Source organism: Molothrus aeneus, chromosome 29, assembly GCF_037042795.1.
Source record: "Molothrus aeneus isolate 106 chromosome 29, BPBGC_Maene_1.0, whole genome shotgun sequence".
In the NCBI taxonomy this organism is placed as follows: Eukaryota; Metazoa; Chordata; class Aves; order Passeriformes; family Icteridae; genus Molothrus; species Molothrus aeneus.
The window spans coordinates 3,939,969-3,958,679 of NC_089674.1; the positions used below are offsets into that span (position 1 = coordinate 3,939,969).

An 18,711-nucleotide genomic window follows, 5' to 3' on the forward strand; every position below is an offset into this window, starting at 1 on the left:
TAACGTAATATAACATAAAATAACATAATATAATAATATATAATGTACTATATGAAATATTATATAGCATGATATTATTATATAATATAATATCAATAATATAAATATAAATACAATAAATAAATATAAATATAAATATTTAATAATATTATATGATAATAATAAATGTTATATGATGAACGTTAAAAATATACATTTATTCTGTATATGAGATGAATTGGAAATATAATATATATATATCATTATTATATATAATAATGATATATATAGTCCCAGATAGCCCAAGCCCCGCCCCCTCACTACTGGCCTTGAGACCGTTTATGACAGCCATATATGACGTCACAGTGACGTCACTACATGACTCAGGACGGCGATTGGGGGCGGGGCCCTTGACCCTCTCCGGGCCGTACCACAGCGGGGGCTGAGGGGGGGACGGCGCGGCCCACCCCAAGTGAGGCGGGGGGGGCGCGGGGGTGACACCGCGCATGCGCCTTGCGCGTCTCCCCTGAGGCGGGCGGGCGGCCGGGCCGGGCGGAGGCCGCGGCCGAGCCGGGGGCTCGCGTAGATGTGCAGCCCGGGGGAGGCCCCCCCTGGGCCGGCCCCGGCCGGGGACCTGCCCCCGGAGTGGGAGACGGATGACGAGCGCATGGCCTTCCTGTTCTCGGCCTTCAAGCAGAGCCGCGAGGTGAACAGCACCGAGTGGGACAGCAAGATGGCCTTCTGGGTCGGGCTGGTTCTGGCCCGCGGCCGGCGGAGGGGCGCGGTGAGGACGTGCCTGCGGGAGCTGCAGAACGGCTTCGAGCGGCGGGGCAGCGTCCCCTTGGGGCTCGGCACCGTCCTCAGAGAGCTGCTGAGGTAAAGGAGGTCGGGGAGGGTGTGGGGGGTGTCAGGGGATGCGGCTGGCGATGGATCCGAGCTGTGCCAGCCCGGAGGGGCAATTCTGACCTGGCACGGGGTTCCCAGAGCAACTGTGGCTGTCCCGTGCCTGGAAGCGTCCAAGGCCGGGTTGGATGGGGCTTGGAGCAGCCTGAGACAGGGTCAGGTGTCCCCGGCATGGCAGGGGTGGCGCTGGGTGGGATTTAAGGTCCTTCCAACCCAAAGCAGTCTGAGATTCTGTGAATTGCGGCTCACGGTGTTTGTGCGTGGAATTTGGGAGGCCGAGCTGGACAGGGAGGCAGAGCTCAGCCAGGGCCTCGCAGGAGGTGTGGGAGGACAGGAATATTCCCACAGGAATATCGCTGCTAAACAGGGAGATAATCCCTGGAATGTTGTGGTGTCGCAGCTGCTGAGGGCACTGGGGATGTGTTGAGCTGTGTTTGCAACCAGAGGTTTTGTGCTGTGAAATTGGAGCCCGGGACTGGTACCTCGTAGAGGCTCAAAACAGCAGGAGCTCTGTTGGTGACCTGAAAATTAAAACCAGTAGATTGGAGAAGCTGTTGCTGCAGTTTAATATAAAAACGGAGCTCTCCTGAAATGGCTGATTACCCCTAAAACTGACCCTCCCTGTTCATCCCCTCCTTTGATGCCTCATCAGTTTTGAGTAGAAAACTGGGAGAAACTTGTAAAACGGGAAAAAAGAATAAACAAAAAGCACTTGGGATCCAGAGGAAGCAGGGGAGGAGTGGAAATCTCTGTGTGCTTCCAGCAATGGAATCTCAAACCTGAGCAGGATTTGGTGATAGAAAATGCCACTGGAGTGGAGGGTGTGCAGGATATCCAGGGCTTAGACTGACTGTGTTCAGTTCCACCTGAATTCTCTTTTCCCTAGACGTGGGAAGCTCCAGAGGGAGTCAGACTTCATGGCCAGTGTAGACAGCAGCTGGATCTCATGGGGTGTGGGAGTTTTCATCCTGAAGCCCCTCAAGTGGACCCTGTCCAGCGTGCTGGGGGACAGCAAAATCCCTGAGGAAGAGGAGGTTCTGATCTACGTGGAGCTGCTGCAGGTGAGTGTTGTGGAGAGCTTTTCCTGGGCATCTCCAGGAAAACCAGGAGTCATTTCATGTGCTGGAAGGAGGGCTCAGGGCTGAGCAGATCTTCCTTGGTGCTGCTGAGGTGTTCAAAAGCCTGGAGAGAGATGTGTGGAGTGACTTGGGGATGGGAAGGGATTTGGATGTTCCTTGAAAATGATGGAGCTGCTCCAAGGGCTGGAGCCAGGCTGGGAGAGCTGGAGGTGCTCATGTGGAGAAGAGAAACTCCAGGGAGAGCTCAGAGCCCCTTGCAGGGCCTAAAGGGGCTCCAGGAGAGCTGGAGAGGGATTTGGGCAGGGGATGGAGGGACAGGACACAGGGAGTGGCTCCCACTGCCAGAGGGCAGGGATGGAGGGGATATTGGATAGGAATTGTTCCCTGGCAGGGTGGGATGGAATTCCCAGGGAGCTGTGGCTGCCCCTGGATCCCTGGAGGTGCCCAAGGCCAGGCTGGAGCCTCTGGGACAGTGGGAGGTGTCCCTGCCATGGCAGGGGTGGCACTGGGTGGGATTTCAGGTCCTTCCATCCCAAACCATTCCATGCTTCTGACAATGATTCCTCACTGACTCCAGGAAAAGGGAAGGACACAATTCCTTGCAATTCCACAATTCCAGGGAGGTGAGAACTGTGCTGGCAGCCAGCTGGGAATCCCAGGCTGGAGCTCATTCCTGTGCAGGACATGAGGAACCCTGAGCCTGAGCTCCATCTGCTCCAGGGATGAGCAGGGCATGGGACAGTCCCAGCCTGGCCATCCAGTGTCCCCCCAGCCCAGATTCCCTTTTTTCCCATTATTCCAGCTGCTTTCCCATGGGATGGGATCCTGGCCCAGCCCCTGTTCTCTCTCTCTTACTCTGTGTCTGCTGAAGGAGCCCAGGCCTTGCTGTGGTTCTCTGGGTTACTGTGTCCAGCAGAAATGTGGGAAAGCTGTAAAAGCAGGAGTTTTGATTTGCTTCAAACCTGGATTTGAGGGATTTCCAGGAAGTGCAGGAGAAGCCAATTGATTGCCTGTGTGGTTCCTGTGCTGCTCCACAGCTTTTCAGGGAACGTCCACAACAGAGTTTTGGTTTTTGTGGATGACTGTTTTGAGAGTTCCCTGTGGCTCATCCTGAAATTCACTCTGGAATAAAGCAGGAAGTGTCCAGGTTGGGAGGAAGGAGGTGTGGAGGATTTGGGAAGAGCAGGAATGCTGGGTGGGCTGCCAGCACCCCTGGGATGCCTTGGGGTGGCTGCCTAGAACAGAGCCTAGACAGAGTTAGAGAATCAAGTGGGCATTCATTAATAATTAGTTTATGAATAAAAATAATTAAAGAGAAATAATAACAAATTAATAAATATTTATTAATAATAAACAACAAGGTTATATTATTAATAATAAATATTATTAATAAATAATAATAATAAATAATATTAAAGGCCTTAAAGTTAGCTACACCGTGGGCAGTCAGCAGCCTCCAGGATGCACAGGGGTCATGAGTTTTTCAGACAGGTATGAGTTTGGTTCATTTACATATCAGGGGTTAATTGCCCAATTACAGCTCCAGCTAATGAAGTCATTTCCCCCCAGTTTGCACCCCCCAATTCACTTGTGTTGATGCTTTTTGGGGCCTGAGGCAGCAGAGTGTCCCCGGATCTCAGGCCTGGAGGGATTGTTTGTGTGCCCAGAATGTGAAGCCAGGAACTGACACTCTCTGGAGTTCAGAGTGATGCACTGAGGCAGCACAGGATCTGGAAAACACCAAAGGTGGAATCCTAAGGCATCACTGTGATTTATTCAAAAATTATGGATATTGATCTAGTACCAATATCCAACTGTGACAGACAAAATCTCTCTGACAGTTTAAAGTTAAAAAGTGTTTGTTTATTGTGGGATAGCTCCCAAATACACACTGTGGTTTACAGGTTATCACAGAGTCCTTTTATCTGTACAAATATTGAATACCCAAAATCCAAATGCATATTCATAACTTTGCTACATCCCATTCCCAGTATGGATATTGATCTAATAGCGATATCCAAACACTCTCTGACAGTTTAGAGTTAGAAAGTGTTTGTTTATTGTGGGATAACTCCCAAATACACACCATCTACAGGTGATTACAGAGTCCTTTTATCTGTACAAGTATTGAATACCCAAAATCCAAAATTCATAACTTTGGTACATCCCATTCCCTGCTTCCTATTAGTTCAAAAGTTATTAAGCATGAGTAGTTTGTCCCTTGAAATGGGGTGGTCCCTTTCATGGGGAGGAGTCCCAAAATGAGGAAGTAACTGAAGTCTTCCTCATTCTGACCTTTCTACCTTTTCAATGCAAAGATGACAAGTGAACCCTTGGTAGAACTCCCATTCCCCATCTTCAATTGGTTTCAGAGCAGAGGAGGCCACAATTGTCTTCTGCTCCTAAAACCAATTGTCTTCTGCTCCTAAAAGTAATTGTCTTCTGCTCCTAAAAACAATTGTCTTCTGCTCCTAAAAACAATTGTCTTCTGCTCCTAAAAACAATTGTCTTCTGCTCCTAAAAACAATTGTCTTATGCTCCTAAAAGCCATTTATCAGTCTCTATATTCTTCATTATAAACCCAGCTAACCCAACATTGTGTTGACAAGCCATCAATTATTAGTTAACTACTAACTCTTAATTAAAACAAATGGGTAGGCCTTGATGAGGTGAACTCCAATAAAGCTCATCTCTAACCGTGATCTTAGCTCCTCTGAAATCTGTAAATCCCCTGAAGTTTCTGTCTGGCCGGATCCTTGCAGGAGAAGGCAGAGGAGGTTTATCGGCTGTACCAGAGCTCGGCGCTCTCCTCCCACCCCGTGGTGGCGCTCTCCGAGCTGCGCTCGCTGTGCGCCGGCCTGTGCCCCGACGAGAGGACCTTCTACCTGCTGCTGCTGCAGCTGCAGAAGGAGAAGAGGGTCACCATCCTGGAGCAGAACGGAGAGAAGGTACAGGGTCCAGGTGACTGCTTTTGGGTGGTGTCATCTCTGTCTTGCCTTCCACCTGCCTGCAGAGACATGGGTTGTAGGCGTTCTGCTGGCTGAAAGGGCTGTGCTCTGTCTGGAAAGGTGAATTCCACGTGCTTCAAGGTGGTTGTAGGTGACAAGAAATCCTAATTGTGGCATGGCAGGTTGTGGTGTGAGACACCCAGGACGAGGTGAGAGATGAGAATTTGACTCCATGTCCTCAGAAGGCTGATACATGAAATGATATGATATGATGTGAAATGATATGATATGATATGAAATGATATTACATCATATGAAATTATATGATATGATATGAAATGATATAATATTATATTATAATATGAAATTATATAATATAATATGAAATAATATAATAGATCATATAATATGAAATTGTTTTATAAGAAATGATATGAAATGATATATTACATTACATTATTATATTATATTATATTATATTATATTATATTATATTATATTATATTATATTATATTATATTATATTATATTATATTATATATCATATCAAATAATATAATATAATATAATATAATATAATATAATATAATATAATATAATATAATATTATATTATATTATATTATATTATATTATATTATATTATATTATATTATATTATATTATATTATATTATATTATATTATATTATATTATATTATATTATATTATATTATATTATATTATATTATATCATATTATATCATATTATATCATATTATATCATATCATATCATATGAAGTTGCATTATAAGAAATTATATGACATTATATGATACTATATCATATCGTATCATATGAAATGATTTATCTTATATTGCATTACATTGCATTATATTATATTAATTATATTATATGAAATGATAAGAAATTATATAATTAAACTATACTAAAGAAAGAGAAAGGATACCTCAGAAGGCTAGAAAAGAATGATCATGAAAGTTCATGGCTGACTCCTCAGAGTCCGACACAGCTGATGGGGATTGGTCATGAATTAAAAACAATTCACATGTTTGGATAAACAACCTCCAGACCACATTCCAGAGGAGGAGAACATGGAGGAGCTGAGGCTTCTCATCTTCCCAGGAGAAGAAATCCTGGCAAAGGGATTTTTCAGAAAATATCACAGTGACAGTGGGTTCTTTAAACACTTCTAATAATTCAGATTTAATTGAGGAGTTAGAAACATGGCAGACCCTGCAGGTTGACTATTCCCAACCCCACAAACTCCACACCTCTCGAATCACTGTGGAATTCCACGTTTCTGAAAAGCCTTTTATGTTTGTCCCTTCCCACGGAGGTGCAGGCACTCAGCTCTGAGGTTCCTCTTGCCCTGTAGTGTTCTGAAGTCCTTGGGAGTCTGACATTCCCATCCACTTCCACAATCCAGGGACAGCTTGAAATCTTCCAGTGTTCCCTTAGGGCTTTTTGTTCCCACACTGCTGATCCTGGTCCTAGTTTAATATTAAATCCTCTGGTGACTGGGACATGACACCAAGGCCTAAACTGAGAGTGTAAAAACTTCTCTTCCTTCCTTCCAAGTGAGATTTTGAGGTGTCTGGGGAGTGACTCCAGGCTGTGCTGCTCTGATTGCAGATTGTGAAGTTTGCCCGGGGCCTCCACGCCAAGGTGTCCCCAATGAACGATGTGGACATTGGAGTTTATCAGCTGATGCAGAGTGAGCAGCTGCTGTCACAGAAGGTGGAGTCCCTTTCCCAGGAAGCAGAGAAGTAATTTGGGGAAGGGTGGTGGGAACAACATCTGTGGGATGGAGAACTCTGGGACACAATTAGAAGCTGCTTTCTCCTGTTGTTCTTTCCTGTTCATAAACAAAATGGTCACAGCCGTGTGCTGGGGCAGCTTTCCCAGCCTTTGTTCCCTGTTCCCTGTGAAAACAAGGTGCAGGGAGTGTTTGCAAGGCTGTGGGGAATGTTTGCAAGGATTTGGAATGCAATCAGGGACTTGTGGGAATCAGCAGTGGTTTGAGGGTGGTTGTATCCAAAATGCACCTTGTGGTCCCCTCAGAGAGAGGGGGAGGGTGGTTGTGCGTTGTGAAAAAAGGAAGAAATTTCCTTTCCTTTCTCCTTTTTCCATCTTGCAGGTGTAAAGAGGATGCCAGGAGTGCTTGCAGAGCTGGGAAGAAGCAGCTGGTGAGTGGAATTGCCAGGGAAATGTCCTGGAGCTGCCCCAGAACTGCAGATCATGCCCAGGGTTAAACCTGGGGGCTTCATCCCAGGGCTCTTGGGAGTTATTGTAGCCAAGGGTTAATACACAGACCATTGTTTTTAGTTGTCCTTACTTTCTACATCTCATGTAACTTTTCTGCTGACAAATCTCTACTGCTTAGCTCCAATCACAGTTCTGCTGTCTGAGGCCTGCCCTTTGCAACTTCCCCAAAACCCTCTGATTCTAAGGATCCCCACACCATGGTGCCAGCAGGAATTATTGGACTCACCAAAGTGGGAATAAGCCCAGGAGAGGGGAAAGTTCCCAGATTTGTGTGTGAGGCTGAGCTGAGGGCTCTGTGTGTGAGCTGAGCTCTCTGTGTTTGTGTGATCTGAGCTCTCTGTGTTTGTGTGATCTGAGCTCTCTGTGTTTGTGTGAGCTGAGCTCTGTGTGTGTGTGTGTGTGAAGCTGAGGGCTCTGTGTGTGAGATTAGGTATCTCTGTGTGTGTGTGATCTGAGCTCTCTGTGTGTGTGTGAGCTGAGCTCTATCTGTGTTTGTGAAGCTGAGGTCTGTGTGTGTGAGCTGAGCTCTGTGTGTGTGTGAGCTGAGCTCACTCTGTGTTTGGGAAGCTGAGCTCTCTGTGTGTGTATGTGTGTGATCTGAGCTCTGTGTGTGTGATCTGAGCTCCCTCTGTGTGATCTGAGCTCTCTCTCTGTGTGATCTGAGCTCTCTCTGTGTGATCTGAGCTCTCTCTGTGTGATCTGAGCTCTCTCTGTGTGATCTGAGCTCTGTGTGTGTGATCTGAGCTCTCTCTCTGTGTGATCTGAGCTCTCTCTCTGTGTGATCTGAGCTCTCTCTGTGTGATCTGAGCTCTCTCTCTCTGTGTGATCTGAGCTCTCTCTGTGTGATCTGAGCTCTCTCTCTCTGTGTGATCTGAGCTCTCTGTGTGTGATCTGAGCTCTCTGTGTGTGATCTGAGCTCTCTCTGTGTGATCTGAGCTCTCTGTGTGTGATCTGAGCTCTCTCTGTGTGATCTGAGCTCTCTCTGTGTGATCTGAGCTCTCTCTGTGTGTGATCTGAGCTCTCTCTGTGTGTGATCTGAGCTCTCTCTGTGTGTGATCTGAGCTCTCTCTCTGTGTGATCTGAGCTCTCTCTGTGTGTGATCTGAGCTCTCTCTGTGTGATCTGAGCTCCCTCTGTGTGATCTGAGCTCTCTGTGTGATCTGAGCTCTCTCTCTCTGTGTGATCTGAGCTCTCTCTGTGTGATCTGAGCTCTCTGTGTGTGATCTGAGCTCTCTCTGTGTGATCTGAGCTCTCTGTGTGTGATCTGAGCTCTCTCTGTGTGATCTGAGCTCTCTGTGTGATCTGAGCTCTCTCTGTGTGATCTGAGCTCTCTCTCTCTGTGATCTGAGCTCTCTCTGTGTGATCTGAGCTCCCTCTGTGTGATCTGAGCTCTCTCTCTCTGTGTGATCTGAGCTCTCTCTCTGTGTGTGATCTGAGCTCTCTCTCTGTGTGATCTGAGCTCTCTCTCTGTGTGTGATCTGAGCTCTCTCTGTGTGATCTGAGCTCTCTGTGTGATCTGAGCTCTCTCTGTGTGATCTGAGCTCTCTCTCTGTGTGATCTGAGCTCTCTCTGTGTGATCTGAGCTCTCTCTCTGTGTGATCTGAGCTCTCTCTCTGTGAGCTGAGCTCTCTCTGTGTGATCTGAGCTCTCTCTCTGTGTGATCTGAGCTCTCTCTCTGTGTGATCTGAGCTCTCTGTGTGTGATCTGAGCTCTCTGTGTGATCTGAGCTCTCTGTGTGATCTGAGCTCTCTGTGTGATCTGAGCTCTCTCTGTGTGTGATCTGAGCTCTCTCTGTGTGTGATCTGAGCTCTCTCTCTGTGATCTGAGCTCTCTGTGTGATCTGAGCTCTCTCTGTGTGATCTGAGCTCTCTGTGTGATCTGAGCTCTCTCTGTGTGATCTGAGCTCTCTCTCTGTGTGATCTGAGCTCTCTCTGTGTGTGATCTGAGCTCTCTCTGTGTGATCTGAGCTCTCTCTCTGTGTGTGATCTGAGCTCTCTCTCTGTGTGATCTGAGCTCTCTCTCTGTGTGTGATCTGAGCTCTCTCTGTGATCTGAGCTCCCTCTGTGTGATCTGAGCTCTCTCTCTCTGTGATCTGAGCTCTCTCTGTGTGTGATCTGAGCTCTCTCTCTGTGTGATCTGAGCTCTCTCTGTGTGATCTGAGCTCCCTCTGTGTGATCTGAGCTCTCTCTCTCTGTGATCTGAGCTCTCTCTGTGTGATCTGAGCTCTCTCTCTGTGTGATCTGAGCTCTCTCTCTCTGTGATCTGATCTCTCTGTGTGTTTGTGTCCCTGGCAGGCCCTGAGGTGCCTCAAGGCCAAGCGGAGGACGGAGCGGCGCATTGAGGAGCTGCACTCCAAGCTGGACGCGGTGCAGGGAATCCTGGATCGGATCTACGCCTCCCAGACCGACCAGATGGTACCGAGGGCTCCTCCCCTGGGCTCCTCCCCTGCTCCTTCCCCTCATCCCTTCTCCTCAGGGCTGGGATTTCCCCTGGCCATGTCCCTCTGCATAAAGCTCCTCCATGTCCTGGTGTTTCTCCAAGGATGCTGCTTGGGAAGCAGCTCTGGAGAGGAGCTCCCACTGTTTCCATCAGCACTGTGCATCTTCATCTCTTTTATTTTTAATTTCAAGGTATTTAATACCAACCAGGCTGGAGTTCATCAGCATTGTGCATCTTCATCTCTTTATTTTTAATTTCAAGGTGTTTAATACCAACCAGGCTGAAGTTCATCAGCATTGTGCATCTTCATCTCTTTATTTTTAATTTCAAGGTATTTAATACCAACCAGGCTGGAGTTCATCAGCATTGTGCATCTTCATCTCTTTATTTTTAATTTCCAAGTCTTTAATGGCTTTCAGGCTGGAGTTCATCAGCACTGTGGATCTTTCTGTATTTTATTTCTTATTTCCAGGTATTTAATGCCTACCAGGCTGAAGTTCATCAGCCATGTGCATCTTCATCTCTTTTATTTTTAATTTCCAGGTATTTAATGCCAAGCAGGCTGGAGTTCATCAGCACTGTGGATCTTTCTGTATTTTATTTCTTATTTCCAGGTATTTAATGCCTGCCAGCCTGGATTTCATCAGCATTGTGCATCTTCATCTGTTTTATTTTGAATTTCCAGGTGTTTAATGCCTACCAGGCTGGAGTTCATCAGCATTGTGCATCTTCATCTCTTTTATTTTGAATTTCCAGGTGTTTAATGCCTACCAGGCTGGAGTGGGAGCTCTGAAGCTTTCTATGAAGGATGTGACTGTGGAGAGGGCAGAGAACCTGGTGGATCAGATCCAAGAGGTACTGGAACAGCCAGGGGGGTGTGGATATTCCCAAGAAACCTGCCCAGATATTAATTAGTTATTAATTCTTTGGTTGCTTTTAATTATTTAGTTTTTTCCCTTTATGGCACTAAAGCAAACTGACTTAATTTTGAGCTAAAACATCAGCAAGAAAATTGCTGTGTCTTCTGGTTTTGCTGCAATGTATTTTAATTTACTTGAAATTTGCATTTTCTGGGGTTTTTTTGATCAGCAAAATTGGGGAAGCACCCAGCTTTAGGTGTATTAAAAATACAAATGAAACCTTTGGAAGCTGGAATGCAACTGTGTGCATGAAACAGCCTGACATTTAATTTAATTTAATTTAATTTAATTTAATTTAATTTAATTTTATTTTATTTTATGTTATATTTTATTTTATTTTATTTTATTTTATTTTATGTTATTTTTATTTTAATTTAATTTTATTTTTATTTTATTATTTTGTTTTGGTTTTGTTTTATTTTATTCATTTTTTAGTTATTTATTCTAGTTTTATTCTAGTTTTATTTTATTTTATGTTTATTTCGTTTCATTTTATTCTGTTTTATTTCTATTCTATTTTATTTCATTTTATTCTATTTTATTTCATTTCATTTTATTGTTTATAGGCTGGATTTGATGATCTCAAAGGTCTTTTCCAACCTTCTCCAGTTAATTCTGGAATCTCCTGCATTTCAGTGAGGGAAAGGAGTGAATTGTGCAGGAGTTGAAGTGAGCAGAGCAGTCTGGCAGTCTAAGCTGGTGTGAAAACCAGCCAAGGATTCATTTTTTAGCACCATCAGCTCAAACTGAGCCTTCAGCTCCAGCTGAGGGGCTGCAAAATGCCCTGGTTGGGACGTGTTGGTTTTCAGCTCCCTGGTTCTGGAGCCCAAGCTGCAATTCCAGCTCAGGATTGCTGTGGAAAAGCTCCAATCAGAGCAATATTTTTCCTCCCACTGTGAAATTCTGGTTGGGGGTTTGACCCTCAAATGTGCCATCCCTGGTGTTGTTATTTATTATTCTGAAATAATCTTCATGTTCCTTGTGAAAACCAAGGTGGAGATTTTGTACTAATTCCTGCTGCCTTCAGGCCAACTTCTGGTTTTGTTTGTTATTTCTGCTTTTGACAAAGCAGCTGCAGGAGGGCACAGAATTAATTTCTGATCTCTATCTCATTGTGTTTATTTTACCTCAGCTTTGTGACACTCAAGACGAAGTGGCCCAGACTCTGGCTGGAGTGGGGATCAATGGGCTGGGTATGTCCTGGGCTTTGCATCCTTGGCTTCTCCTTTGCCTCACTCCCTGCCACCCCTGCTCTCTGCTTTCCTTACTCCTTCCTTTCCCTGCTCTCTGCTTTCCCTGCTCTCTGCTTTCCTTACTCCTTCCTTTCCCTGCTCCTTCCTTTCCCTGCTCCTTCCTTTCCCTGCTCCTTCCTTTCCCTGCTCCTTCCTTTCCCTGCTCCTTCCTTTCCCTGCTCCTTCCTTTCCCTGCTCCTTCCTTTCCCTGCTCTCTGCTTTCCCTGCTCCTTCCTTTCCCTGCTCCTTCCTTTTCCTTACTCCCTGCCATCCCTGCTCTCTGCTTTCCCTGCTCCTTCCTTTTCCTTGCTCCCTCCTTTCTCTTACTCCATCCCTTTCCCTGCTCCATCTCTTTCCCTGCTTGCTTCCTTTGCCTTACCTCTCTCCCTGCTCTCTCCTTTTCCTGCTCCCTCCTTTCCCTTCCTCCCATCCTTACTCCCTCCCTCCTTTCCTTGCTCCCTCCCTTTCCCTTCCTCCCTCCTTTCCCTTCCTCCCTCCTTTCCCTTCCTCCCTCCTTTCCCTTTCTCCCTCCTTTCCCTTCCTCCCTCCTTTCCCTTCCTCCCTCCTTTCCCTTTCTCCCTCCTTTCCCTTCCTCCCTCCTTTCCCTTCCTCCCTCCTTTCCCTTTCTCCCTCCTTTCCCTTCCTCCCTCCCATCCTTTTTCCCTCCTTTCCCTGCTCCATCCCTTCCTGCTCTCTCCTTTCCCTGCTCCCTCCCCACATTCAGCACCTTCCTGGGGGAAAAAACTCTTCCCAAAATTCAAAGTTGGTTCCTTGAAGGGAATGGGAGCAGGGAGTTCTCCCCTCTGACAGTTTATTCATCTCCAAATCCTCGTGGTCCCCGTTTGGGGCTGGGTTTCAGTTCAGAGCTGGGTAATATTGGTTTCAATCTATTTTTAGGGCAGCTGCTGCTTTGTTTTGTTGAAGTGATGAGCTTTTTCCTCTGGCCTGCTTGCTGCTGCAGCTTGTTTGCCTCTGCTGAAAGGTGCCAGAGCTTCTTGGCCTCAGTGCCAAGGAAAAAATTCTCCCTGAGATCAGGACTGAATTTTCAGTCCTTTAAAAGAAGTACAGGAAATTCCTTGTGAGTAACAATGGATGGAAGGAGTAACAGCTCTGCTTTGGATCTCAGTCTGTGCTGTGAGGGTGCCACTGAATTCTCCTTGGAGCTGAAACATTTTCTTTGCTCAGCAGAGATGGACTCTGAGGAGCTGGAGAAGGAGCTGGACAGTCTCCTGCAGGACTCCAGCAAGGATTCCCTGGAGCTGCCTCCCGTTCCCCAGAAGGTGCTGAGTGCCCCCATCTCTGATGCCGAGCTGGAAGCTGAGCTGGAGCAGCTCTCTGTGTCTGATGGAGGTGGGAATGGCAGCAGGGCCTGGGAGGGGCTGCTCTGGGAGCTGGGACAGCCCTGAGCAGCACAGGGGCAGCAGAGTCCTGGCAGAGCTGGGAATTCTGCCTGGATCCTGCTTGAGCAGAGCTAAACCCAGTCCTGGCAGAGCTGGGAATTCTGGATCCTGCTTGAGCAGAGCTAAACCCAGTCCTGGCAGAGCTGGGAATTCTGGATCCTGCTTGAGCAGAGCTAAACCCAGTCCTGGCAGAGCTGGGAATTCTGGATCCTGGCTCAGCAGAGTTTAACCAGTCCTGGCAGAGCTGGGAATTCTGCCTGGATCCTGCTTGAGCAGAGTTTAACCAGTCCTGGCAGAGCTGGGAATTCTGCCTGGATCCAGGCTCAGCAGAGCTAAACCCAGTCCTGGCAGAGCTGGGAATTCTGCCTGGATCCAGGCTCAGCAGAGTTTAACCCAGTCCTGGCAGAGCTGGGAATTCTGGATCCTGCTTCTGCAGAGTTTAACCAGTCCTGGCAGAGCTGGGAATTCTGCCTGGATCCTGCTTGAGCAGAGCCAAACCCAGTCCTGGCAGAGCTGGGAATTCTGCCTGGATCCTGGCTCAGCAGAGCTAAACCCAGTCCTGGCAGAGCTGGGAATTCTGGATCCTGCTTCTGCAGAGTTTAACCAGTGCTGGCAGAGCTGGGAATTCTGGATCCTGGCTCAGCAGAGCTAAACCCAGTCCTGGCAGAGCTGGGAATTCTGGATCCTGCTTCTGCAGAGTTTAACCAGTCCTGGCAGAGCTGGGAATTCTGGATCCTGCTTCTGCAGAGTTTAACCCAGTCCTGGCAGAGCTGGGAATTCTGCCTGGATCCTGCTTGAGCAGAGCTAAACCAGTCCTGGCAGAGCTGGGAATTCTGCCTGGATCCTGGCTCAGCAGAGCTAAACCCAGTCCTGGCAGAGCTGGGAATTCTGCCTGGATCCTTTGCCAGGGGTGGAGGGAAGGCTGAAGGCTCTGTGAGGGAGCTGCTGCTTGCACTAATTGCTTTTTTACATTTAACAAAGTTGTACAAAGCCAGGCAGTGTTGGAAGGGATAAAGCAGAATTTTCTAAACAGGGTTTGTCCAGCACTCAGCATCGTCCCTGGAATGTTCCTTATGTGGGACAGGCCCTGCTTAAGCTGGGCTTTATTTACTAATTAGGAAATAAATAATAAGAATGATAAATAAATCATATTTTATGATTTATTAATGATCTTTTTGGGTCCCTTCTGACTCAGGATATCCTATGGTTTAGTAACAGTGAATGACCAGAGTTTATGGGCTTGAACTGAGCTTTCCCTACACCTGTCCTGGCCAGTTCAGTTTTCCTTTTGGGATCTGTTCATGAGCAACTCCACAGGATTGGCCATGTAGTTTTCCTTCTGTTTTGGCAGGTTATAACCCAAATTTCCAAGGCATTCCCTGTAAATTTCCAGTCATGCCCTGTTCCACATGGAACATGTGCTTCCCAGGGGGGGAACAGAGCAGGGAAGCACCTGGGCACTCTGGAATTGTATTGGGTGCTTGTGGGTGTGTTTGATGAGTTCTGATCTCCTCTCTGTTGCAATTCCCTTCACAGATGTGGCACAAGAGACTCCCTCTGCTTCTTCTGAACCCAAAACAGCTGTGGGACTGAATCTCTGAGGAGCCAACAGAATCCTGTTGCTGCAGTTTGGGGAGTGTCTCAATGTTCCTTAACTGATGACCAGAACTTCCAAGGAGAGGGGAGCACCCCCTGTCCTCCTGGATCTGTCTTTGCTCAGCAGCAGGAGCTCCTGCCATGACAATCCACTCTGGACCTGGCCCCACTGGTGTTTGTCATCTCTGTGCCAGCCTCTGCTCTCGATCTGACTCGGGAGCCCAAGTCACTGCCACATCCAGTCCTCCCTCCTGGGAGCACAGCTCCAGCCAAGATGAACTCTTCTGTGTCCATACCAGTGCTCGGTTTTGGGTTTGATTTTGATTTCTCTTCCTTTGCTGTGGCTGATGTTGAGAATCTGAGTAGCAGCAGCGTTGCAGTGGCTCAACATTTGGCTGTTTGTGTGGTTGTTTAGAACACTTGGCACATCAGTCCTGCCCTTGCAGCAGCTTAAACACCTGGTGCTTGTTGTGTCCCTCCCTCTGGATCCTGCACTGACAGCCAGGCACTGGAACTGCTCAGTTTGAGGAGGTTGTGGTGCTGCTCAGAGAGGGCAGCAATGGCAAGCACAAGACAAAAGAATCCCTCTCTCTGTAGTGACATTAAGGCCTTAAAAGGGAGACCTGCAAAAGATTCCCCTGGAGGAGTTTCAGGCTCTTGTGGCCAAGGCTGGGCGTTGCCATCCAGCCTCTTTCTGCTGGCACTTGAAATTGGAGCTGGTGGCTATTTTTGTATCACCCCTGCGAGCAGAACTCCTTGGGAGCTGCAGGGTGCAGGCTCTGAGCTGCCAGGAGGGGTTTGGGGTGGGAAATAAAAGGATCCCTTGGGAGAGCACAGCTCCATGGAGCAGCCTTGGCTTTGCCTTCAGCCCTGGCCCTGCACTCCCCAGGATTGTGTGTCCCCAGAAAGCCCCTGACAGCCCCTGTGGGTGTTTTTGATGCACCAAACCCTGAGCACCACAGCTGCAGCTGCTCCAGGGCTGCCTCTCCCCCTCCAGCCCAACCCCTCATCTTTTGCAGGTCACTTTTTACCCCTGGCGTGCACACGGAAGCCTGGGAAGCCCAAATCCCTGAAAAATGGAGCTCCAGGAGGGGAATGTGCCCTTCCCTGGGATTCCTGAGCATGGCAGGGGAGTGCCTGGCTGCCTGTGGATGGATCACAGCCCTGTGCCCCTCCTCCTGACTGGGAATGTGTCCCACAGCACTGGGAATGGATTCCTGTACCAGTGGGAATGGATTCCTGTACCAGTGGGAATGGATTCCTGCAACAGTGGGAATGGATTCCTGCAACACTGGGAATGAATTCCCACAGCACTGGGGATGTATCCCAGCAGCACTGGGAATGTATTTCCACAGCACTGGGAATTTATTCCCACAGCACTGGGAATTTATTCCCACAGCACTGGGAATTTATTCCCACAACATTGGGAATGTATTCCAACATCACTGGGAATGTATTCCAACATCACTGGGAATGTGTTCCTGCACCTCTGGGAATGTATTTGTGCAGCACTGGGAATGAATTCCCACAGCACTGGGAATGTGTTCCCACAGCACTGGGAATTTATTCCAGCATTACTGGGAATGTGTTCCAGCATCACTGGGAATGTGTTCCAGCATCACTGGGAATGTGTCCCAGCACTTCCACGCTGCCTCTCCAAACCCCATTCCTCAGTGGCAGCCTGGGATAATGGCAATGGGGGCTGGAGTTTCCCCTCCTGGTGCTCATTTCGTGCCCGCTCAGTCCCAGCCAGGGCCGGGGCTGGCACTGGGGCTGTCCCCAGGGGCTGTGTCCCCTCTGTCACCGCTCACCAGTGCAGGCTCCTGCCAGGGGAGGGGGAGGCTGCAGCTCACACTCCCCCATGGAATGATGTACAATGACTTGAAGCTCTGTATTCCTTTCTCTGGAAGTAAATGGGAGAAAAACCTCGGTGTTTTCTGTCTGTGTGTGACCAAAGGGGAGGGGAGGGACCTGGGAGCCTCCTGTGCTTTGTCCCTGTTCCAGCTGCTGTTCCAGCTGTGCTGGGAGCCAGGGATGGTCCTGGGCTGCTTTATCCAAACCCAAACTGAGCAACTGCTCCACCCCACTAACCTGGGTTTAAAAAGCCCATTATTAAATATTACCACGTTTAATAATTTGTCTGTTTTTTCTGAGCGGGCTCTGCTGCTCTTTGGGTGGCTCTGCCTTCATTCCTGGTGTCATTGTGGACACAATTCCTGCTTTTCCTTACCTTTCTCCTTTTTTATCACTGTGCATCTCAAACCTGCACTTGAAGGCTCACAGTCACAGCCCTTTGCCTAAACCACTTTGCCCATAGAGAAAAGGAAATCAGTTCTACTGCACCCCTTGGTTTTCTACCACACAGTTCCTAAAGCTGATTTTGGGGCAGTTTTTCACCCAGCTTCTTGTTCTCATTGTCATTAAGCAGCCCAGACCGGGAGCCTGGTACTGCTTTCCCCTCTGCCTGAAGAAAATCGATGTAAATTGAGTGGCCTGCTGTATAAAAAACCAAATTTCCCCCTGAAACCACAATGCCTAAACCAGGAATCCCAGGCTGTTGGTGCTGTTTCCTCTGGCAGGTTTGGTCTGATCCCTGGAGAGCTCCCATGGATTTTTTACAGGGCTCAGGTCTCACCTATAACCTGGATTTTTGTTTTTAAAAGTCTGACTCATCCTCCTTTCTCCCCTGATCTCAGAACTTGTCCCTTCCCTGGAAATTCCTGTGGGAATAAACACTCCCCTGTAATCCTGGGATGCCTCAGCCGTCCTGGAAGTGACATTTAGGAGTTAAACCCAAGCAGCTGCTGCTTTATTTGGAGTGGCTGGTAATTTTCTGCCTTTGATGCAGAGTGGGGGATGTAATCAGGGTGCCTGAATGGAGAATTTTCAGGATATTTTGGTGAGACAGCAGGGAGAGGAAATCAAGGGCAGCCTCTTGCTGGGTGAGGAAATTAAATATAAAAACTTGGAGCTGAATTGCCACCAAACTGGAATCTTTTCATGCTGGAGAGCTGTTAAAATAGTGCTTAACTGGAGCCTGGAAAAAAATAGCTGCTGAACTGTTGCTGATAAATAATGCAGATCCTCAGGGAGGAGATCTGACCTCTCCCAGGAGGAGCTGCTGGGTTTGGTTGGAGACAGCAGAACCCGCAGGGATTTCTGCAGCAGGTGTGGTGCAAAATGCCAGAAATTGGATAAATTGAATCCCATCCCATGGATCCCATCCCATCTCATGGGTCCCATGGATCCCATCCCATCCCATGGATCCCATCCCATCCCATGGATCCCATCCCATGGATCCCATCCCATCCCATGGATCCCATCCCATGGATCCCATCCCATCCCATGGATCCCATCCCATGGATCCCATCCCATCTTAATGGGTCCCATGGATTCCATCCCATCCCATGGATCCCATCCCATCTCATGGATTCCATCCCATCCCATCCCATCCCATGGATCCCATCCCATCCCATCCCATCCCATCCCATCCCATCCCATCCCATCCCATCCCATCCCATCCCATGGATCCCATCCCATCTCATGGGTCCCATGGATCCCATCCCATCCCATGGATCCCATCCCATCCCATGGATCCCATCCCATCCCATCCCATGGATCCCATCCCATCTCATGGGTCCCATGGATCCCATCCCATCTTAATGGGTCCCATGGATCCCATCCCATCCCATCCCATGGATCCCATCCCATCTTAATGGGTCCCATGGATCCCATCCCATCTCATGGGTCCCATGGATCCCATCCCATCCCATCCCATGGATCCCATCCCATCCCATCCCATCCCCAGCTGAAGGGAAGATCCTTTCCTGATCCTTTCCTACAGCCTCAGCTTGTGCCAGGGGAGGTTTAGGTTGGAAATTGGGACAAAATCCTTCATGGAAAATGTCAGGCATGGGAAGGGTGCAATCACCATCCCTGGAGGGGTTCA

The 18,711-nt window shown here is 47.9% G+C and overlaps 1 protein-coding gene across 1 annotated transcript; it reads left to right on the plus strand.

Annotated features, from left to right (window-relative positions):
- Positions 1–520: 520 nt before the first annotated feature.
- Positions 521–16,691, plus strand: CHMP7 (charged multivesicular body protein 7). Its single transcript, XM_066567372.1, has 10 exons — positions 521–855; positions 1,769–1,943; positions 4,724–4,909; positions 6,544–6,677; positions 7,049–7,097; positions 9,470–9,589; positions 10,371–10,469; positions 11,667–11,727; positions 12,955–13,116; positions 14,703–16,691. Exons 1-10 carry the CDS (start codon positions 566–568, stop codon positions 14,765–14,767), a joined length of 1,341 nt encoding a protein of 446 aa, XP_066423469.1. The 5' UTR covers positions 521–565; the 3' UTR covers positions 14,768–16,691.
- Positions 16,692–18,711: the final 2,020 nt, after the last annotated feature.